Source organism: Salmo trutta, chromosome 32 (genome assembly GCF_901001165.1).
Source record: "Salmo trutta chromosome 32, fSalTru1.1, whole genome shotgun sequence".
NCBI lineage: Eukaryota > Metazoa > Chordata > Actinopteri > Salmoniformes > Salmonidae > Salmo > Salmo trutta.
The window spans coordinates 36917845-36940446 of record NC_042988.1 but is presented as its reverse complement, the minus strand read 5'-3'; the positions used below and the strand labels follow the sequence as shown (position 1 = coordinate 36940446).

The window sequence follows — 22602 nt, the reverse complement described above, 5'->3', positions numbered from 1 at the left end:
ATCAAACAATCACCCAACCAATCAATCACCCAATCAACTAATCAATCAACCAATCAATCAATCAATCAACCAACAAATCAATCAACCAAGCAACCAATAAAACAAGCAACCAATCAGCCAACCAACCAAGAAATTAATCAATCAATCAATCATTCAATCAATCAATTAACTTAAAACATATTTTCCTAGAGGGAAATTGGTTATTTCATTGAGTCATCCATGATAGACATAGGATAGGTAGGCATGTTGTGTGCATTGTGTTGGTCACTCTTTCACTGAATGTATTGTGTTGGTGACTGACTGTCTGTCTGTCTGCGTGCCGTCTGTGTGCAGGTGGCTACGCCTTCATGGGGTCTCTGATCATTCAGGAGGTGGTGAAGGATCTGCTGACCAAGGGGCTTGACAACGCCAAGGTTCTACTACTGGCTGGCAGCAGGTGGGTGGGGCCACATGTTGGTGTGGGTGTGTCTGTGTGTTAACGTAATGTAAATATAAGATTAGAGTAAGTGAGTGTGTGTGTCTGTTTTTACCTGTGTGTGTGTGTGTGTCGATGCCTGTGTGTGTGTGTGTCGATGCCTGTGTGTGTGTGTGTCGATGCCTGTGTGTGTGTGTATCCATGCCTGTGTGTGTGTGTGTGTGTATCTATGCCTGTGTGGGTGTGTGTATCCATGCCTGTCTGGGTGTGTGTATCCATGCCTCTGTGTGTGTGTGTGTGTGTGTGTGTGTGTGTGTGTGTGTGTGTGTGTGTGTGTTATCTATCTGTGTATCTCTTCTCTACCCCACAGTGCGGGGGGGACGGGGGTCCTGCTGAACGTGGACCCTGTGGCTGAGCTGCTGGAGGGGCTGGGGCACCCTGGGATCCAGGTGAGAGGTCTGGCTGACTCTGGCTGGTTCCTGGACAACAAGCAGTACCGATCTACTGACTGTCACGACACCATCAGCTGTGCCCCCATGGAGGCCATCAAGAGAGGCATCAAGTAAGAGAGCACTCCACCACTATAGCTGCAGCCTCTGGGAACATATTCACAATCTCAAATTGTGCTGATATAGGATCAGTTTTCCGACTTTTAGATCATATTCAAGAAGATCATATGGACAGGGGGGACTGATCCTAGATCAGCACTCCTATTCTGAGCTGCTTTCTGAGTGGTTAGGGCCAGAGTGTTTCTCATGGCCCAGTGGCCCGACTAGGATAGGCTATAGGCCCTAGTTGTACTGTACTGTGTCGCTTCATTGTTAAATGGATTGAAAATATTGAACCCCCTCACCTTAGGCTGCGTTTACACAGACAGCCCAATAATTGGCAAAGATCTGATCTGATTGGGATGCTTGTGTAAACGCAGCCTTAGAGATCTGATCTGATTGGGATGCTTGTGTAAACACAGCCTTAGAGATCTGATCGGGATGCTTGTATAAACGCAGCCTTAGCGATCTGATCTGATTGGGATGCTTGTGTAAACACAGCCTTAGAGATCTGATCTGATCGGGACGCTTGTGTAAAAGCAGCCTTAGATATCTGATCTGATTGGGATGTTTGTGTAAACGCAGCCTTAGGGATTTGATCTGATCGGGCTTCTTGTGTAAACGCAGCCTTAGTAGTCTATTCTTCAGGTCCTATACGAACTGACACTGTAAGATGTTGACCTTTGACCTCTTGTCACCAGGTACTGGGGCAGCGTGGTGCCAGAGAGGTGTAGACAGGCCCACCTGGGGGAGGAGTGGAACTGTTTCTTTGGCTACAGAGTGTTCCCCACCATAAAGAGTGAGTGCTAGCAAAGGTTAAGGAATTCATTTGTGAATTTGCACAGATATCTGTGTATGTCTCTGTGTGTCCGTGAGTTCATTATGGACAGCCTGTGCATGCGTTTGTGTGTGTGTTCACTTGTGCATACATTACAACCTCCCTCCACGCAGGCCCAGTGTTCGTGGTCCAGTGGTTGTTTGACGAGGCCCAGCTGACCGTCGACAACATCCATCTGACTGGTCAGCCTGTCCAGGAGGGGCAGTGGCGGTACATCCAGAACCTAGGCATCGAGCTGAGGAACACGCTCAAAGATGTCCCGTAAGCACCCGCAAACTTACAGTAACTCTTACAGAAAATGTAGAGTTACTCTTACAGCAAACTCACAGTAACTCATACAGCAAACCTGCATGAACTCTTACAGCAAACTTACAGTAACTCATACAGCAAACTTACAGTAACTCATACAGCAAACTTACAGTAACTCATACAGCAAACTTACAGTAACTCATACAGCAAACCTACATGAACTCTTACAGCAAACTTACAGTAACTCATACAGCAAACCTGCATGAACTCTTACAGCAGACTTACAGTTGCTCATACAGCAAACTTACAGTAACTCATACAGCAAACTTACAGTAACTCATACAGCAAACCTACATGAACTCTTACAGCAAACTTACAGTAACTCTAACAGCAAACTTAAATGAATTGTAAAGATTGACAGACAGACAGTGTGTCAAGGTTATGCTGCCAACTGTGTTCAACAAGTCTCATGTATTTGCATACATTTTCAGGGCCATGTTTGCTCCAGCTTGCCTCTCACATGAAGTCATCACAAGGAAGTAAGTATCAATCTCTCTGTCTTTCATCTTCCACCTGGGTCATGTTCAGTTGGGCACATTATATATAAAGGTTTTACAACAGGAAACTGAAATGTGTGTTGTTATTGGACACATTTATCACTTATCACTTCTTCAAACCTGGGTCGTGTTCAGTAGGGCACACCATATACAAAAAAAACATTTTGGAACAAAAAATGGAAATCTGTGTTGTTATTGGACAAATCTAAATAGTACCTCCCCCTTTCCCTGCTTTTTCCCTACTGAACACCACTCTAATTGGAGAGAGATAATTATGTGTCAGCTAGCTGTTTATTCTGTGACTCGCTGTGATCTAACAGTGCCCTCTTGTGGCTGGTCTGTTACAGTTACTGGATCGACGTTCAGGTCAAAGGCACCTCCCTTCCCCGAGCCCTGCACTGCTGGGACCGCAGTCTCCAAGACAACAGCCGGAACAACAAGGCCCCGCCCAAGGGCTGCCCCGTCCATTTGATTGACAGCTGCCCCTGGCCACACTGCAACCCCACCTGCCCCACCATCCGGGACCAGTTCACGGGCCAGGAGATGAACGTGATCCAGTTCCTCATGCACATGGGCTTTGATGTGCAGAAGATGGCCCAGCAGCAGGGCATGGACCCCAGCAAGCTACTGGGGATGCTGAGCAGCGGGAGCTAAGGAGACAGGAGTAAAGTCTTAGTACAGTAGACTAAACCAGGGGGCTATGGGGCCAAATCCTGACTTTGAGATCCCAGAAAAAATTCATTTGTATAAATACATGTTTTAATCTCCCATTGACATCAATGTTTGATTTAAAGGGATAGTTCACTTTTGGGGGGGGGTTCAACTTGAAGTAGCCTTTTAAGCAACAGACTTTTGTGTGGATCTCAAGGTAGGATTCGACACCAAGTCTGGTCCCCACATCTGATACCTCCAGCTCTGCTCCCCATGTTCCCTGTCCCCATCCCATTCACCTCAGCCCTAATCTCTGGCACACCTAAGGGCTACAGTCTGACCCCTAACCCCTCACCCCCAACCCACCCGACAGAGCCTCTCACAACCCAGTACTGTTAGGAGTACTGGGGCAAACACGCCACACAGACAAGGCACACCTCTCTGCTACTCTCCTTAAATTATCTTTTGGTTGTAAAAGAAAAAGAAAAATGACGAATGTAATCCAGTTTTAAGGATGCTCATTGTTTAGTTGCTATTTGCTCTGTTCGTTTTGTTTCTTTACCTTAACTTTAATCCTGTGTTGATAGTTTTTAATTGTGTCATTGTTTAAAAAAGGCAGCAATGACTTAAGGAAGTTTTTTAAAGGAGTCTATGTAAAGTATATGAAGTAAACACAATGTTTAAGTCTAACTGTGGGTCTCTTCTACCACAGTATTTTCTCCTCAAGTCAAGAACAGGCACACACATTAACGGTGTGGAAAGCACTGGACAAGTAGTCCTTCTCTAAGGAGGCAGTGACTGCTTCCCAAATGCCACCCTATTCCCTATATAGTGCACTACTTTTGACCAGGCACTAGGGTGCCACCAGGCACTAGGGTGCCATTTGGGATGCAACAATAACATGGAATTATTCAGTGAGGTGAAACGTTCAGAATGTTACAGATAGAAATGGAACGAATAGATCATTGCGAGACCGGAATGAACCTTTATATAATGATCTGTAGCAGTACACGTTCAGGTTCATTTGAAAACCGCAGGAATTGTATGAGGACCAATGAGAACTTTGACACAACCACCAAAGCTAGTGATTGGGTGCCACCTATTGGCAATTGGAGGAACATCATGAGTTCAAACAGGTTTCTCATGGGGCTTCCAACTAAAGAAATGATGATTCAGATGGTTGTGGTAGAGAAGAGTCCATTATACAGGTAACTACAGTCCTTACCTTAACACAGGTAGACATGGTTCAGATCCTAAAGGTATTGAACACAGAAACAGAATTCTAGAGGAATTCTGTTTCTATGATTGACCGTAAAGGATCTCATGTCCACACCGTGCCAGTCTAGAGTTCGACGGTGCTCTCCCTGATTTGTGGTGCTCAGATGGGTCTCAGTGCTGGTGGGCCTTGATTTAGCATGTCTGGCACAATGGAAACAATAGAATAGTGCCAAAAATGCAAGCCACTCACCCTCCCCAACTAGCACTCCTCCACGCAGGCTCAATCAAACACTCAAAGTATCTGAAAATGAAACAAAAACTGCATGAATCCAGGTTCTGTAGGTCACTCACACAGGCCCACAAATAGTCCATCTATACCACAGTGCCAATGCATGTAGTCCTCTTTACCTCTCAACAGAATCATCAACTATCCTCCTTTTTAGTCAGCCATGACAGTTTCCATGCAGACAGTATATCATTGCATCAGACGGTGAACTACACGTTAGATGGGCTTTGTTGAACATCAAACTGTAAAATCAATGCAATTTCCATTCAAATGGAGAAGAATATCACATACTGGATTCTTTTTGTCTGAGTGTTTGTACAGGTTATTTTTAAGTGTTCACTATTGTAACTCCTTTTCTTTATATTTTTGTTAGAAAATCCCTTTTTAATATAATGATAATGTTGTATGTACTGTAATGCTCAACGTTAAGTCGTATAAACTATGTTTTAAAGGACCTCTTTCAGCAGACACCAGAGAAGGAAAGGTATTATTCATTGTCATTTTGTTCTGTAACATATTTTTTAACAGAAAACTCAAGCTACATTGGTAATTTACATATTTATTTTGTTATGTAAATCATATTTATAAGTGCTATATTCACAGAGAAGTGATTTTTTTTGTAAATTGTAAATATATTGCTGTTTTTTTTCTCTTTGTGTTGATTGCATGTCTTTGTATCAGACTTTAAAGAAAGGACACAATACAATTATTTCAAAAGAAACGTTTTCTTGTTGTCTTTTTGATGTCTTCGCCATTCTGCCTCAATCTACAGTACCAATAGTGGACTCCTTGACTCACACAGTACACGCACATATGTATCAGGGTAGAAACTGATAGTGTAGATAGCGTCTATTTTGAAGAAGGTTTTATTTTCCCTACCTACCTTATTTTAAATGCACTTCTACATAGCTCTGGCTAAGTGTCTGATAAATTATTCAAATGTAGAAACTCAACATCTTAGCAGGCTTTTATTTTATTTACAAATTCATTTCAATTAGTTACTATACCTTGATTGTCACATGAAACTCAAACTCAAAACTCGACTCAAAATCTTTTGAATATTAACCTGCTTCAGTGTTTCCCCAAACTGGTAATTAGTTAAAACCTCCATTTTACACACATAAAACTCAAAACTGCTAGCGACTAGTATCTCATGTATGATCATCCCTAGGACCTGTATATAACTGCTGGCATAATGACAGGGCTCTTTCCCCTGTCATTATGTTGGGGATAAATGCCAGGCAGTCTCCCGGTGAGAGACAGAGCATGATAGAAAGAGATAGAGAGAGAGAATGAGAAAGAGAGAGAGTCTGACTGTAAGTAAGTTCCCTCTGTCCCAGAAACACGACTCCCCATGCTGGTGCCTGACGGGGGCGGACCTGGACATGTGGGCTCCCACCCCATTCCTCTGTGGAATATAGTCCCCTATTTATAGACCCGGCCTGGCCCATAACCCTGGGCTGGGCAGAGCAGTCATTGAAATAACTTTCCCTGGCAGCCTATGGGGCACATACTGTCATATAGGAGAGAGAGAGTGTGTGTGTGCGTGTGTGTGTGTGTGTATTTGAGAGAGAGAGAACACATCAGGAGAGAGAGGGTGAGAGGCAGTGGGAGAGAGAGAAAGAGAGGAGAGGGAGGGAGAGAGAGAGAGAAATAGTGTGTGAGAGAGACAGAGAAGAAGAGAGGGAGAAAGAGGGACACGAGACAGAGATCAGACAGTGAGGAGGACTTTTCCAGGTAGCTTAGGTCCTGGCAGTGGAAGGATTACAAGGACAGAGCTGATCAGTGTTGGACCTTGACAAGCCTAGTACAGCTGCCTGCATGGGACACAGGACTACAACCAGAACAACAAGCTAACCCCCCGTTCTATAGTGGCTTATTATTGGAGCACTCCCCCCATGTCCATGTAACTGTACTGCGTTTGGAAGAGCCTGTTGATGGATTGTTGGGCTCTGGATCTCTGGAGTGACGTGTTGGGAGCGAGGAACTTGTTGCTCTTCCATAACCTGAAGGAGAAGTGAACGACAAGACCCTTTGTGACTGAGTTGGACTTCTCAGTTAAAACACAAGGGTAATGTTATATCTGGCCACCGGCAATCTCGATCTGTGACTTTATCTCAATATGTGATTATTGATACAAGCATCTGTAAGAAACTAGACAGATCACTTGGGTCAACGTGAAATTATTACCGTTAGAGAAGCAAAGAAGTTACAAGATCTGATGTTATTTGAGAATCCAAAAGTGCTAAACTGTTGACAGGGAAGATGAAATCAGCACTGCTCAAGGCTCTGACTGCGTTGTAAGTTGAACACCATTGTGGCCGACTGTAACCTGATCTCCAACACACTGCAGTAATTACAAGGTGCATGCAGGGAAACATAGAGAGAGATTTGTAATTAGACCTGTCTATAAAAAGAGCCAGGCAAAGGGCGAGGTCCCCACACAGAGAGAGAGAAAGGGGGAGAGTCAGGCCAAGGACACCCAGCTTGAAGGGAGGGAGGGGGGCTGTCTGGAGGCATAGGAAGGAGGCTGCCTGGAGGCATAGGAAGCAGGCTGCCTGGAGGCATAGGAAGGAGACCAACTGGAGGCATAGGAAGGAGGCTGCCTGGAGGCATAGGAAGCAGGCTGCCTGGAGGCATAGGAAGCAGGCTGCCTGGAGGCATAGGAAGGAGACCAACTGGAGGCATAGGAAGGAGGCCAACTGGAGGGACAGCAAGGAGGCCAACTGGAGGCATAGGAAGGAGGCCAACTGGAGGCATAGGAAGGAGGCCAACTGGAGGGATAGGAAAGAGGCTGCCTGGAGGGATAGGAAGGAGGCCAACTGGAGGCATAGGAAAGAGGCTGCCTGAGGGCATTGTTGAGTGTAAGTGACACCCAGACCCAGACAGCAACGACACCTAACCTGAAGGGAAGGAGGCTGCCTGGAGTCCTCATTGGGAAGAAGAGACACCCAGACAGCTTTTGGCAATTAGGGGACAGGAGGTGTGACCATGGACCCCCAAGGCGGACACTACCTGAACAAGGCGGCGGTGCTGTCTCCTCTAGGAGCGGCCCGTATGCTCCAGCTCCTCCTGGGCTGCACCATCATAGCCCTGGTGGCCCACAGCGCCGGATACAACCACGCCTATGGTATCTACTGCATGTTTGTGTGGTGCTTCTGCTTCGCCATGACCCTGCTGGTGTTCACCATGGATGTGACACGCCTCCCCTGCTGCATGCCCATTTCCTGGGACAACCTCACCGTGGCGTTCGCCATGCTCGCCACACTCATGTATGTCGCCGCCTCCGTCGTCTACCCCGTCTACTTCCTGCGCTCTCAGTGCTCCAAGTCCGACGGGGGCTGCGAGGTGCGCAACTACCGCATCGCTGTCACCGTGTGCTCCAGTTTCTGCTGCTTCGCCTACGCGGCTGAGGTGTTCCTGACCCGGGCCAAACCCGGCCATGTGGTGGGCTACATGGCCACCATGTCAGGCCTGCTCAAAGTGGTCCAGGCCTTCGTGGCCTGCATTATATTCGGGGCCCTGGCCAACGGCAGCGAGTACAACCGCCACATCCCCACTCATTACTGCGTGGTGGTCTACAGCCTGTGCTTCTCCATCACCGTGGTCGTGATCGCTGTGACCGTGTCGGGAAAAGCCTCGGCTCTGCCCCTGCGTTTCCCCTTCGACCGCTTCGTGATCATCTACACGTTCCTGGCGACGCTGCTGTACCTGAGCGCCGCCCTGGTGTGGCCCATCTTTAGCTTCGACAGGAAGTATGGCACGCCGGGTCGCCCCGACGGCTGTCCCTGGGAGAACTGTCCCTGGGACAGCAAGCTGGTGGTGGCGGTGTTTACCCATGTCAACATGGTGCTGTACTTCAGCGACCTAATCTACTCCCAGAGGATCCGCTTTGTCTCCCACTCCGCTGCTTGAGAACCCCTCCACCCTCCACTCTGCTGCTTGAGGACCCTTCCCACCTTCCTTGCTCTACTCTGCTGCCTGAGGACCCCTCCACCCTCCTCACTCCACTCTGCTGCCTGAGGACCCCTCCACCCTCCTCACTCCACTCTGATGCCTGAGGACCCCTCCTCACTCCTGGGGACCCCTTTACCCTCCTCACTCCTGGGGACCCCTCTACCCTCCTCACTCCACTCTGATGCCTGAGGACCCCTCCTCAGTCCTGGGGACCCCTCTATCCTCCTCACTTCTGGGGATCCCTCTACCCTCCTCACTCCTGGGGACCCCTCTACCCTCCTCACTCCACTCTGATGCCTGAGGACCCCTCCTCAGTCCTGGGGACCCCTCTACCCTCCTCACTCCTGGGGACCCCTCTACCCTCCTCACTCCACTCTGATGCCTGAGGACCCCTCCTCAGTCCTGGGGACCCCTCTACCCTCCTCAGTCCTGGGGACCCCTCTATCCTCCTCACTTCTGGGGATCCCTCTACCCTCCTCAGTCCTGGGGACCCCTCTATCCTCCTCACTTCTGGGGATCCCTCTACCCTCCTCACTCCTAGGGTGAATCTCAAAAGTGTTTTCCTCGGTTCGTCATTGGACACGGCGTACGAGGTAAGGGAGGAGAGCATTGGAGAAGACAAGAGGAGATACGATATTTGAATGGACTTCTGCCTCGCTCTGACGTTATGAGGAGGCATGGAGAGGGAGACGAGGAGTAGAGGCTATAGACTTTTGAGTTGCACCCCTGGCCCTCAGAGACAGACAGAGACCACACTGGAAATGACACACAGCCTCTCCACTCTAGTGCCTCTGAATGCCCCATGCCTACTACAGATTACATATCGCCTCAATGATGTTATGGCTTTGTGCCTTGTTGTGTCTTTCTTAACATCAGTGCTGTGTCTTTCTTAACATCAGTGTTGTCTTAACATTAGGGTTATGTCTTTCTTAACATCAGTGTTGTGTCTTTCTTAACATCAGTGCTGTGTCTTTCTTAACATCAGTGCTGTGTCTTTCTTAACATCAGTATTGTGTCTTTCTTAACATGTGTTGTGTCTTTTTTAACATCAGTGTTGTTAACATCAGTGTTATGTCTTAACATCAGTGTTGTGTCTTTCTTAACATCAGTATTGTGTCTTTCTTAACATGTGTTGTGTCTTTTTTAACATCAGTGTTGTTAACATCAGTGTTGTCCCTCTTAACATCAGTGTTGTGTCTTAACATCAGTGTTGTCTTTCTTAACATTAGTGTTGTTAACATCAGTGTTATGTCTTTCTTAACATCAGTGTTGTGTCTTTCTTAACATCAGTGTTGTTAACATCAGTGTTATGTCTTTCTTAACATCAGTGTTGTGTCTTAACAGTGTTGTGTCTTAACATCAGTGTTGTGTCTTAACATCAGTGTTGTTAACATCAGTGTTGTGTCTTAACATCAGTGTTGTGTCTTAACATCAGTGTTATGTCTTTCTTAACATCAGTGTTGTGTCTTAACATCAGTGTTGTGTCTTAACATCAGTGTTGTTAACATCAGTGTTGTGTCTTAACATCAGTGTTGTGTCTTAACATTATTATCAGTAGTATCAGTATTATAATCTCTAAGAGAAACCTGAGACAAGGGCCAGTACTGTTGTAGGCACTCTGTCTTATGGTGCAGTACATTGGTTTAATTCAGAGCTTTGAACATGTTGGGCGACATTTCCGTAGTGCAAAAGCGATGTGCTAAATGCAATATAAATCTGTAAACCTCATAATCTGGAAGTGTGATTTAAACTGAAACTTTTGCTCTACAATCTGCATTATAAAGAAGCTATTATTTATAAGGTTTAGTAAACCGAGCAATCGATACAATGTATGCACATCGCCTACTAATAATGCACATTGTTGAAGAACATTTTCAAGATTATAACGAGGTTCATGGTCATTTTTGTACTTTGCTTTTGTACTATGAACATGTCGCCCATTATGTATTGAAGGACGTCGTAAATCATCATTGGGTTGTTTTCATGTCTTGAAATAGTCTGTTTTATTTATTGTGTTTCAAGAAACATTTATCTTAACTAAGAGGTTTTTTCTAATAATGACAATAATATATGCAAAATGTAATGTGTAGTGTGTTGAATTGGCTTTCCATCACTGAGTACTTTTGGTGTTTAAACTAACACCCAACTGCTTGTTTCAACTTCAACTCCTCTTGTTTTAGTCCAAGTTCAGTCAGTGTGTAGATTCATTATGAGCTGAATGTTCAGTGTATCAACTGTCAATACAACATTGGTAATATACAGTATGTGTGAGTGTGTGTGTGCATGAGTGTGAGTGAGTGTGTGTGTGAGGGGGGGTTATGGAATTGACTACATAGGTACAGCTACCACTTTTTGATATGTGATGTCTGCACTGCAAAACATCCCTGAACACTGTATTGTAATGAAAACCATGCAATGTACTCAATGATATAAACCGATAGAAAAGTTCTGAAACTTGTGAATATTCAAAATGTCATTAAAATGAACAAATTGTTTAGTCTGTGCGCCTGTTCATCTCTCTCCCTTCATGATCAGTAGGCTGCAGACTAGCTAGTAATAGGCATAAACATTACTGATACATCTAGTCAATCAGATATATTAGGTTTTGTTTCTGTCACAAAATGCTGCCGTCAGAGGATCTGTGATCTTTCATTTTTATAGCATTATAGCCTGTGATGTATGGACTGCTTTACTGGACTAAAATGCCCTTTAAATGAAAATGGACTAGGATTAATGGGGGCCAAGAAACCATGATGGCTCTGTTCAAACTGTTCTGTCCAAATCTGTCCTCAACTGACACCCAAAACAAAGCTGGTACGAGGCTACCGTTTAAATGGTGAAAACACCATCTCAACATTATAATTCCCTAACGTATGAGTGAATTATAATAGGCCTCTGCCTTTTAGGATTAGTGTCCTGAAATAGAGAAGCTAATACCTTGATATTACATGTTATCACTAACAAATCGATGTGTTAAGGCAGTAAATAAAAGAACAGCGACTTTACACTGTAATAATGAATGCTCTTCCGGATTCAGCCAGTAGAAGGGCATGATCTAGAACGTAACCTGGAGGTTTCTTCTCCACGCCCACTCTACTTCCAAGGCTGATGCAACTGGCTGTACACAGCTTACAGAACCCACCCATAACTGCGCAGTAAATGAATGCTGCCACCGTTATTGGTTAGACGTTTAGCGACTCTCTCAGTCTATTGGTCACGTTGCATGTCATTATCATAGTCGGTTTTTGGGGTGGAAACCATGTTAACGCGGTTACAACTTTAACTCTGTTGAATTATATGTTTGGCGGCAACATTGGAAAGGAAACAATTTATACATTCGTCGCAACATCCGTAAGTTTGATTCGTCTGTCAGATATTTAGGCTAACGTTACTTCGTTGCAGGCAGCTGTCGCCATTGTTTCAACTGTGTCATAACTGCATGTGTTGTGATTCCATTTGTTATCAGGAAGTAACTACGGTTTACTGTAAATGGTACATACTCTGTTGTTTACACAAGGCGGGTGGACAGGTTATGTGAATGGCATATACCTGTGTGTCTCTTGATATTAGCAGTGTCCTTTGCTTTCTACACCTGCATTGCTTTCTGTTTGGGGTTTTAGGCTGGGTTTCTGTGCAGCACTTTGAGATATCAGCTGATGTAAGAAGGGCTTTAAAAATAAATTTGATTTGATTTGCCTTCACAGCAACATAAACTTCAGAATGAGCGTGGGGTTCATCGGAGCGGGTCAGTTGGCCCATGCCTTGGTGAAGGGATTCAGCGCTGCAGGTAACCATCTAAGCATTGCTTTTAGTACCTGGCAGATCCGACCCACTTGCTTACAGCTGCACTAAGGTTGGACAGCATTCATGTGTATATTAAGACACTGCAGAGCTGGAGCGAGATATGGCTCAGAAAACATACCTCAATCCAGAAACGAGTTTTTACTCTGAATGTTCCTATGAGCAGTCGTTCAATCTTCTCTGTGTAACCGTTGGGATAACAGGACAGTTCGGAGGACAGCGCATTTCTCATCTCTGGATTGAGGTAGTAGCTCACGCTGGTTCCACGGTGTCTTAATATACATAGGAATGCTGTCCGACCCTATTAAGGCTGTAAGCAAGAGGGTCAGGTCTGCTGGCTGTGCTTGGAGGAGCCTGAGCCATTCTATATTGTCATATATGAATTGTCGAACCTCCGAATTAATGTATAGTGATTTCATGATTGAAATGTATTCTGTGTTAACCACTTCAGTGCCCTGCTGAAAAAACAGCATAGACCAGCCCAAATGTTTAGCTGGTCTGGTGCTGGTCAAGCTGGTCTGACTGGCATGGTCTAGCTGGTTATGCTGGTTTACCAGCATGGTCTAGAGATGGTTTTGCTGGTGACCAGCCTTCGCTGTGTTTTGGACACTGGTGACCAGCCTTTGCTGTGTTTCTGACACATACCATCTTATGCTGGTGACCAAGCTGGGCCACCATGGTCTTGGTCACGCTGGTCTGACCACACCGATCCAAGGTTATTATAGTTTGTTAGTTTTCAGGCCTGATTTGCTAGTTTTCATTTTTGTTTTAGTTGTATCCAAATATTTCATTTTTAGATTATACCAGTGTCCAGAACACGGCGAAGGCTGGTCACCAGCAAAAACACAGTCACGGCTGGCCACCAGTGTCCAAAACACAGCCAACAGGGTATTCCGGTTGATTGTCCCCTCTCCCATCCCTGCAGGTGTCATTGCCACCCAGAGGATTACTGCCAGCTCCCCAGACACAGATCTTCCCACAGTGTCTGGACTGCGGGTGAGTAGAATGGATCAGTCATTGGGGTGCGCTGGATGTTTGTGGGAATATGTTTCCTCAATTACAGCATATCTATAACAATCTCACATCGGCTACACTCAAATGAAATCCCACACACACAAGCGAGATGCATAGAGAAAGAAAGACAGAGCGAGAGAAAGGCACAAAATAATACATTCGTTAATTTCAATTATATTTTAGAAGTACTATCATTCTGAGGGGTAACGATCAACACAATGGCTGTGCTCTTCTACACAGAAAATGGGTGTCAATCTCACAACCAGCAACAAGGAGGTGGTGAACAAGAGTGACGTTCTGTTTCTGGCTGTCAAACCACACATCATCCCCTTCGTGTTGGATGAGATCGGACCGGACATTGAGGACCGCCACCTCATTGTGTCCTGTGCAGCTGGTGTCACCATCAGCTCCATTGAGAAGGTCAGTTTGGAGTCCAGTGAAAGTCAACTTTAGCTAGAGCTTTCTCTCTCTACTGATTTACAGATGTTTTGCAACAGAAAACGGAAGAGTGACAAAAATACAAAATCAGGATAGATTCATACTGTGAAGTCCAATTAAAGTTGACTTTAGCTAGTGCTTTGTCTCTCGCTTTCTCTCTCCTCAGTACTGAACTACGGATCTGGGTCGTGTTCATTAGCGCACAGAACAGAATGTTTTGCAACAGAACTGAAATGTATATTTCTTGTTGGACAAGTATCTCACTGGTTTTCTTACGATTGATGCCTATTGAACAAGCCCCTGATGTGATTGGATAGGTGAAAGCATTCTGGTGGAATCCTGCTTTGAAATAACTTGTTCCATCCTGTCAGATCAATGAAGCTACAGCTCTCTGTTATAGCCTAACCTGAGGCTTCCAGTTCTGTATCACAGACAGACTGACTTCCCCTCTCCCTGGGAGAATCTAAATTGCATTTCCTTGATTCCTCTCTCATCGTCCTCAAAACCCATTGGATGAGGTCAGAAGTCCCTCTCCTCTACCTGGGAGAACCTCAATTGAAGGAGGTGAGAGGATGCAAGAAATCAATGAAATGCCATTGAGATTCTCTCCCTGCCCCCTCAGTCACTACCATGCTCTGGTCTCACATAGCCCTAGGACAGGCTGAGGTATTTTCTCACTGAAAATACCTCAGCCCTCTGTCCTGATACTGGGAAAGCTGCCACACACTGCAATCTGATGAACAGTCATGCTCTTTCACAAGAGACTGACAAATAGAGAATCAGGATAGATTTTTACTGTGCTATTTGAGAGAACCAGACCACAAAATGGCAAAATCAAACTTTTTGTAATGCCGGAAATGTCTTGGTTCAAACCGTTGCACAATAAAACTGGGGAAGCGTTCAACTGTTTGTGGGTATCTTATCTTTCCATATTGTCTTTTATCTTTGTACGCTGCACCTGCAAGTTACTGGATGTGCCTAATACACTACTTCTAAACTAAAATCTACCTTCCATACCGTAGTTCCGTTGCTCAGTGGTATTTGTCGTTAACTTAACCCTTGTCTTAGTGACATTTAGATTACATTTTAGTCCGTTAGCAGACGCTCTTATCCAGAGCAGTTTCCAGTCAGTGTGCGAGTGGTAGGTTAAAAACAACCGTAAACTGTAATTCTGCAGTAGTAAGTTGACATTAAAAAGGTAAAAGAGGAGACTAGACTTCTAGCATCAGGTGGAAGTAAATGTTTTAATACAGAGCTTTCTGGTCATGTGGTCATGTGAAAAAGGCCAAAAGCAAGATGGATCAAAGGCAAATGATTCTTCTGAGTGTCAACATTATATAGTCATTCTGAATGCTGTGTACATGCATCATTACAGACGTTGGTTGATATGAACCTGATACAACTTTCAATTGAACATGGTAACAGTGAGACATCTGCTACTTTCGGTACATAGAGAGAGATTCAGCAGTTTGAGACCGTTCAAGGTTGGATTGTCACGAGATGAGGCCTCTGGGAATTCTGTGTCCTGTGTAATCTGGGGCACAGAGAATGATGGAAAACACTTGCCTACTTTTAGAGCATGTTGAAGTTGTGAGTCATTAGGCAGGTTATTTATGATATGATTGTAAGCAAAGATGAGTAAGGATGTACACTACATGTCCAAAAGATGTGGACACCTGCTCGTCAAACATCTCATTCCAAAATCAGAAGCATTAATATGGAGTTGATTTGTCCGTCGGACTGCCAGATGGTGAAGCGTGATGTATCACTCCAGAGAATGCATCTCCACTGCTCCAGAGTCCAATGGCGGCGAGCTTTAAACCACTCCAGTCGACGCTTGGCATTGCGCATGGTGATCTTAGACTTGTGTGCGGCTGCTCGGCCATGGAAACCCATTTCATGAACCTCCCGTCGAACAGTTCTTGTGCTGACATTTCTTCCAGAGGCATTTTGGAACACATTAGTGAGTGTTGCAACCGAGGACCGAGGATTATTACACGCTACTCGCTTCAGCACTCGGTGGTCCTGTTCTATGAGCTTGTGTGGCCTACCACTTTGCGGGTGAGCCGTTGTTGCTCCTAGATTTTTCCACTTCACAATAACAGCACATACAGTTGACCGGGGCAACTCTAGGAGGGCAGAAATTTGACGAACTGACTTGTTGGAAAGGACTGAGCTCTTCGGTACGGGCCATTCTACTGCCAATGTTACTCTATGGTGATTGTATGGCGGTGTGCTTGATTTTATACACCTGTCAGCAACGGGTGTGGCTGAAATAGCCAAATTCACTCATTTGAAGGGGTGTCCACATACTTTTTTTCCCCCCATTGTACAAGTATTTGATCCCCTGCTGATTTTGTACGTTTGCCCACTGATAAAGAAAGGATCAGTCTATAATTTTAATGGTAGGTTTATTTGAACAGTGAGAGACAGAATAACAACAAATGTTGAGAAAAACGCATGTCAAAAATGTTATAAATTGATTTGCATTTTAATGAGGGAAATAAGTATTTGACCCCCTCTCAATCAGAAAGATTTCTGGCTCCCAAGTGTCGTTTATACAGGTAACGAGCTGAGATTAGGAGTGTAACCGATGTGAAATGGCTAGTTAGCGGTGGTGCGCGCTAATAGCGGTTCAATCGGTGACGTCACTCGCTCTGCGACCTTAAGTAGTTGTTCCCCTTGCGTTGCAAGGGCCGCGGCTTTTGTGGCGCGATGGGTAACGATGCTTCGGGGGTGTCAGTTGTTGATGTGTGCAAGGGTCCCTGGTTCGAGCCCAGGTTGGGGCGAAGAGAGGGACGGAACCTACACTGTTACAGGAGCACACTCTTAAAGGGAGTGCTCCTAACCGCAGCTTGTTACCTGTAAAAAAGACACTTGTCCACAGAAGCAATCAATCAATCAGATTCCAAACTCTCCACCATGGCCAAGACCAAAGTGCTCTCCAAGGATTTCAGGGACACGACTGTAGACCTACACAAGGCTGGAATGGGCTACAAGACCATCGCCAAGCAGCTTGGTGAGAAGGTGACAACAGTTGGTGCGATTATTCGCAAATGGAAGAAACACAAAAGAACTGCCAATATCCCTCAGCCTGGGGCTCCATGCAAGATCTCACCTCGTGGGGTTGCAATGATCATGAGAACGGTGAGGAATCAGCCCAGAACTACACGGGAGGATCTTGTCAATGATCTGAAGGCAGCTGGGACCATAGTCACCAAGAAAACAATTGGTAACACACTACGCCGTGAAGGACTGAAATCCTGCAGCGCCCGCAAGGTCCCCCTGCTCAAGAATACATATACATGCCCATCTGAAGTTTGCCAATGAACATCTGAATGATTCAGAGGACAACTGGGTGAAAGTGTTGTGGTCAGATGAGACCAAAATGGAGCTCTTTGGCATCAACTCAACTCGCCGTGTTTGGAGGAGGAGGAATGCTGCCTATGACCCCAAGAACACCATCTCCACTGTCAAACATGGAGGTGGAAACCTTATGCTTTGGGGGTGTTTTTCTGCTAAGGGGACAGGACAACTTCACCGCATCATTTGACGGGGCCATGTACTGTCAAATCTTGGGTGAGATCCTCCTTCCCTCAGCCAGGGCATTGAAAATGGGTCGTGGATGGGTATTCCAGCATGACAATGACCCAAAACACACGGCCAAGGCAACAAAGGAGTGGCTCAAGAAGAAGCACATTAAGGTCCTGGAGTGGCCTAGCCAGTCTCCAGACCTTAATCCCATAGAAAATCTGTGGAGGGAGCTGAAGGTTCGAGTTGCCAAACCTCAGCCGCGAAACCTTAATGACTTGGAGAAGATCTGCAAAGAGGAGTGGGACAAAATCCCTCCTGAGATGTGTGCAAACCTGGTGGCCAACTACAAGAAACGTCTGACCTCTGTGATTGCCAAAAAGGGTTTTGCCACCAAGTACTAAGTCATGTTTTGCAGAGGGGTCAAATACTTATTAAAATGCAAATCATTTTATAACATTTTTGACATGCGTTTTTCTCAACATTTGTTGTTATTCTGTCTCTCACTGTCATTATAGACTGATCATTTCTTTGTAAGTGGGCAAACGTACAAAATCAGCAGGTGATCAAATACTCCCCCCCCCCCCCCCCCCCCCCCCCACTGTATCCGGGTTGGCCCCCACACAACCACATATCCAAGTCATTGCAAGTTAAAAAAACGTATTCGAAAAGGACGTTTCACTGCAGAGACCATTTTCATGAAGCTTTTCCTCATGTTTCTATCAAGTAATCTTAACTTCTGTGTTATTCTCCCCCTGCCCTTTGCAGAAGCTGCTCCAGTACCGCCCTTTCCCCAAGGTGATGCGATGCATGACCAACACCCCGGTGGTGGTTCGGGAGGGAGCCACGGTCTACGCCACGGGTACCCACGCCGAGCTAGAGGACGGGAGGCTGCTGGAGCAGCTGATGGCCAGTGTGGGCTACTGCACGGAGGTGGAGGAGGACCTGATCGATGCCGTCACCGGACTCAGTGGCAGTGGACCCGCCTATGTGAGTGGTTTACGTTATTGTAGTTTGTATTTTACATTGACTATCACAAAGGCTCTGACGGCCAAGAGGCCGACATGCTTGAATAAACTGTGGTTAAAAGTGATACAGTACGAGCAGGAGTAGTGTGCAGGTTTCTCCTTTCTTTTTAGATACCACATTATACCCACACACCTGCAACAAGATAACTCTGATGTGCTCTTTTTGAGTTGTGCTTTGCATGTCTGCCACTGTAACTGAGCTGGTTCAGTAAACCCTGCTTGTGGGCTGACTGACCTCTCCTGACTCCAGAAGACTAGCTCCCCAAGCTAATGCTTAGGCTAGCCCAGTGGGCTACAACCATATCTTTGGGTTGTAAAACTATTTTAGCTCATTATTTTCATGATCATCCATGCAAATAATGAGTTATAAGAACTGGGCCTTGCCTTGCCCCTAGGAGAATGCCTACTATGCCGCTTAAACTACTGGCTGGCTAGTCATTTCTGTTAACTCTTCTCTATTGTATAATCTCCAGAGCCCATTTTGAACTGTGTTTTACACATGTGATGAGTGTGCATATGATAAGTGCGTGTTCGTCTTTGTCTCCCTATAGGCATTTACAGCTGTGGAAGCGCTTGCTGACGGGGGAGTGAAAATGGGTCTGCCCAGGAGACTGGCTATACGGCTAGGAGCACAGGCCCTGCTGGTGAGAACATCATCTACATGCATTCTCTATGAACGTCTAGCCCTGAATTAGTCTTGGTACCAGTCTCTGTAACATTATACTCCTTGTACACCGTGTCATGTACCAAAGAGACTGGTCTTTCTTCAAATATGAACATTCTATCATTAATGAGCTTGAGGAGATCAGAGGATTTGATCCTGATTCGATAACTCCCACAGCTATCTTTGGCAAATGACACAAAGTACAATGAGGGGAATGTCAACGCTGAACAGAGACTAGCAATCAGGCAAGCCCTGAATATAATCTGTCAGAAATCTCTTTTCAGAACTGCTTGTGAATGTTTTCTTTTTTTATTATACATCAGATTTTGATCTGGGAACATTTTGAAAGAAATCTATTGTATCTGAGCGAAAATTTGGAGAATTCTTCTCTTGAGTTTGACATTTTATAACCATGAGCCTTGCAAACGTTTGCTTGACTGTAGAGTGTACCGTATTGAATCAACCTTGGTATACCTAGCAACCTCGTCAATGGGTTCGGATCTCTTGGTGTAACGGTTAAGATGTGTTACTGTCGCTCACAGGGACCCGGGTTCCAGTTCCCCGGTCGAGGCTACGCCCAAATTCACCACAGTATGTTTATGTCTCTATTTCGTCTTTCCCATAGGGAGCAGCCAAAATGCTGTTGGACTCGGAGCAGCACCCTGGCCAGCTAAAGGACAACGTTTGCTCCCCAGGGGGCGCCACCATTCACGCCCTGCACGTCATGGAGAGTGGGGGCTTCCGCGCCCTGCTCATCAACGCTGTAGAGGCCTCCTGCATCAGGACCAGGTAGGCTGGGCACCACTTTACAGAGGGACAGTTTCCTGGACTAAAAAGCACTTCCAATGGAAAATCTCCATAGAAAATGCTTTTTAGTCAAGGACTAGGCTAAGTCTGTGTCCTGGAAATCAAACCGGAATGTGCAGATAGAAATCTGCGTTGTAGAGTAGACATGATCCCCTGTTGTGAAGTATGTCAAGTCTGTGTTACATTTCTATCTGCAACATTCAATATGTTGGATCTTTGTGGATAAGCCCTGGCTGGTGGTATGGTGAGGCCAGTAGGTCTCTGGACATAGTATTTAACAAAATATGGCTTTTCGATATAACCACATAATGCTGATGTAGCACTGATGGCAGTTACGCTATGGGTCGGGTTTCTCAAACCCAGATTCAACCAGCCTACAAGCACTTTTATTTGAGATTCTCCATTGAGTGTGCTTTTAGTCCAGGACTGATCTAAATCTGGGTTTAGGAAACCAGACCTATATGTTTTGTGTAAAAATAATAATAATTTGAATGTTTGTGTTTATCTGTGTCATAGTGCTCTGTTGTATGGCTGGATTCTATTGTTTAGACAGCAGAGGGTGCTAGATGCATATGTCTGAACCTTTTGTAACTAACAGATAGTAGACACACTCCATGAGCAAAGTCCCATCTCTTTTAAATAATGTGGCTCAAACGGGAGTGTCAGTGTGTGAATATTTGACTTGAGATAACATCCTCTGTTAAGCGTAAAAGGTAATGTACATTTATTTTCTTTCTTTGTTTCTTTCAATCAGGGAGCTCCAGTTCTTGGCTGACCAGGAGAAGATCTCTCCTGCAGCCATCAAGAAGACTACGCTGGACAAGGTTCTGCAGCAGCCAGGGGTGGGAAAAGGGGTGGGCGTCCGGACGGGATCTGGGATCAGCCTGTTCAGCAGCAGCAACCCCAGGCATAAGAAGTAATTGAACTGAGTGGCTCTGATCACAGAACAGTGGTGTATTCATTAGTGCATTGCAGACCATATCAAAACATTTTGCAACAAAAACAAGTTTCTTAGCGGACAAGTTCAGGTAGTTCCTCCCTGTTTCAGTCTGTTTGCTTCCTAGTGATACGCCCCAGGTAGAGACCCTCAAAAGAATGAAACACTGCTGAACATATTATTTCAACCCTAAAAAATGTGTTATGGATAAACTTAGAGCAGCAATAGAGGATGTAGGGTGAAGGGACACTTCTCCTGGTCTCCTTCCATATTCACTGACTAGAAACATCTGGACAGGTAAAAGCAAGTTCCTAATAGGCATTATAGCTTTCACCTGTCCAGTGTTGTCATATCAGTGCAGATGAAGGAGAAAAGAGGTAGGAGGTGACCGGGGGAAGACGACAACACTAGACAGTTAAGATGAACCAACATGGTGATAAGCAACAGGTCACAATTCCTTTACATTTTAGCCATTTAGCAGACGCTCTTATCCAGAGCGACTTATAGGAGCAATTATGGTCAAGTGCCTTGCTCAAGGGCACGTGAACAGATTTCTCACCTAGTCGGCTCGGGACTCGAACCAGGTATCTATCGGTTACTGTCCGAACGTACTTAACCTCTAGGTTACCTGCCGCCCACTCCCTTTCAGTAGAAACACAGAGGCCGATGTGGAGTTGGATGTTTTATGTGCTTAGCTATCTATAGCTTCTGTTTCATAGAATGTGTGCCTATATGTTCCGTAAGACAGATTGTTAGGTCATACATTATGTATAGTCTTACTGGAACTATTTTGGTCTGTCTTGCTAAACAGCAAAGGTCCCTGTTTTCTATTGTTGTTTATCTCTTCATTTTCTGGCTATTTTCTTTGCTTGATTGAGAGATTATATTACAGCTTTAGTATGTTAATAATTTTAGCCTGACTGAGGGAGGGAACACGTTGTTTTTCAGTTTGTAGAAGGAGCAACACAAGTCTATTTTAAAGAAGATATACATCAACAAGACAAACCTGGATAAAGAAAGGCTCAATAGAATTCCCATTTTAACAAAATGGGAATTCTATTGAACCTTTCTTTATCCAGGTTTGTCTTGTTGATGTATATCTTCTTTAAAATAGACTTATTCAAGATGGTAGCAGTCATTAATGTTACAAAAGTTACACGCATATAGATGTATATCTATCTATACTGAACAAAAATATAAACGGAACATGCAACAATTTCAAAGATTTTACAGTTACAGTTCATATGAGGAAATCAGTCAATTAAAATACATTCATTAGGCCCTAATCTATGGATTTTAAATGACTGGGAATACAGATGTGCATCTGTTTGACAAAGATACCTTAATAAAAATGGGCCTCCGGATCTCATGGTATTTTTGTTTGTTCAAATTGCCATCGATAAAATGCATTTGTGTTTGTTGTTCGTAGCTTATGCCTACCCATACCATAACCAGGGTCGCCACCATGGGCACTGTTCACAATGATGACATCAGCAAACCACTCGCCCACACGACACCATACACATGGTCTGCAGTTGTGAGGCAGGTTGGATGTACTGCCAAATTCTCTAAAACGACAGTAGAGAAATGACCATTAAATTCTCTGGCAACAGCTCTGGTGCAGATTCCTGCAATCAGCATGCCAATTTGCAGCTCTCTCAAA

The 22602-nt window shown here is 45.0% G+C and overlaps 3 protein-coding genes across 4 annotated transcripts in view; all 3 read left to right on the top strand.

The window, feature by feature from the left end:
• Window positions 1-5483, top strand: part of LOC115171812 (palmitoleoyl-protein carboxylesterase notum1a) — a 28921-nt gene extending 23438 nt beyond the window's left edge. The window contains exons 6-11 of the mRNA XM_029728962.1: window positions 334-436; window positions 786-977; window positions 1665-1762; window positions 1915-2062; window positions 2542-2589; window positions 2955-5483. Coding sequence (XP_029584822.1) covers window positions 334-436; window positions 786-977; window positions 1665-1762; window positions 1915-2062; window positions 2542-2589; window positions 2955-3261 — 896 coding nt within the window. The 3' untranslated portion in view covers window positions 3262-5483. The remainder of the gene's footprint in view (window positions 1-333; window positions 437-785; window positions 978-1664; window positions 1763-1914; window positions 2063-2541; window positions 2590-2954) is intronic.
• A 933-nt stretch (window positions 5484-6416) lies between these two features.
• Window positions 6417-11221, top strand: LOC115171811 (myeloid-associated differentiation marker-like protein 2). The gene has a single exon (XM_029728961.1). The coding sequence runs from the start codon at window positions 7754-7756 to the stop codon at window positions 8675-8677; it is 924 nt and encodes a 307-aa protein (XP_029584821.1). The 5' UTR covers window positions 6417-7753; the 3' UTR covers window positions 8678-11221.
• Window positions 11222-11942: 721 nt separating this feature from the next.
• Window positions 11943-22341, top strand: LOC115171809 (pyrroline-5-carboxylate reductase 1, mitochondrial). 2 transcript variants are annotated; one of them, XM_029728960.1, is made up of 8 exons: window positions 11943-12070; window positions 12424-12506; window positions 13446-13516; window positions 13775-13954; window positions 18272-18493; window positions 19083-19175; window positions 19821-19984; window positions 20757-22341. In XM_029728960.1, exons 2-8 carry the CDS (start codon window positions 12440-12442, stop codon window positions 20920-20922), a joined length of 963 nt encoding a protein of 320 aa, XP_029584820.1. In that variant the 5' UTR covers window positions 11943-12070; window positions 12424-12439; the 3' UTR covers window positions 20923-22341. The 2 variants fall into 2 exon arrangements, with proteins under 2 accessions (XP_029584820.1, XP_029584819.1); XM_029728959.1 differs by lacking the exon at window positions 11943-12070 and adding an exon at window positions 12192-12211.
• Window positions 22342-22602: the final 261 nt, after the last annotated feature.

Excerpts from the sequence above, each read along its gene's own strand:
- LOC115171811 (XM_029728961.1), top strand. The coding sequence starts at position 7,754 with ATGGACCCCCAAGGCGGACACTACCTGAACAAGGCGGCGGTGCTGTCT.
- LOC115171809 (XM_029728960.1), top strand. The coding sequence starts at position 12,440 with ATGAGCGTGGGGTTCATCGGAGCGGGTCAGTTGGCCCATGCCTTGGTG. Across the intron at positions 18,494-19,082 it reads GTGGCAGTGGACCCGCCTAT|GCATTTACAGCTGTGGAAGC; the intron begins GTGAGTGGTTTA and ends GTCTCCCTATAG. Across the intron at positions 19,985-20,756 it reads GCCTCCTGCATCAGGACCAG|GGAGCTCCAGTTCTTGGCTG; the intron begins GTAGGCTGGGCA and ends TCTTTCAATCAG.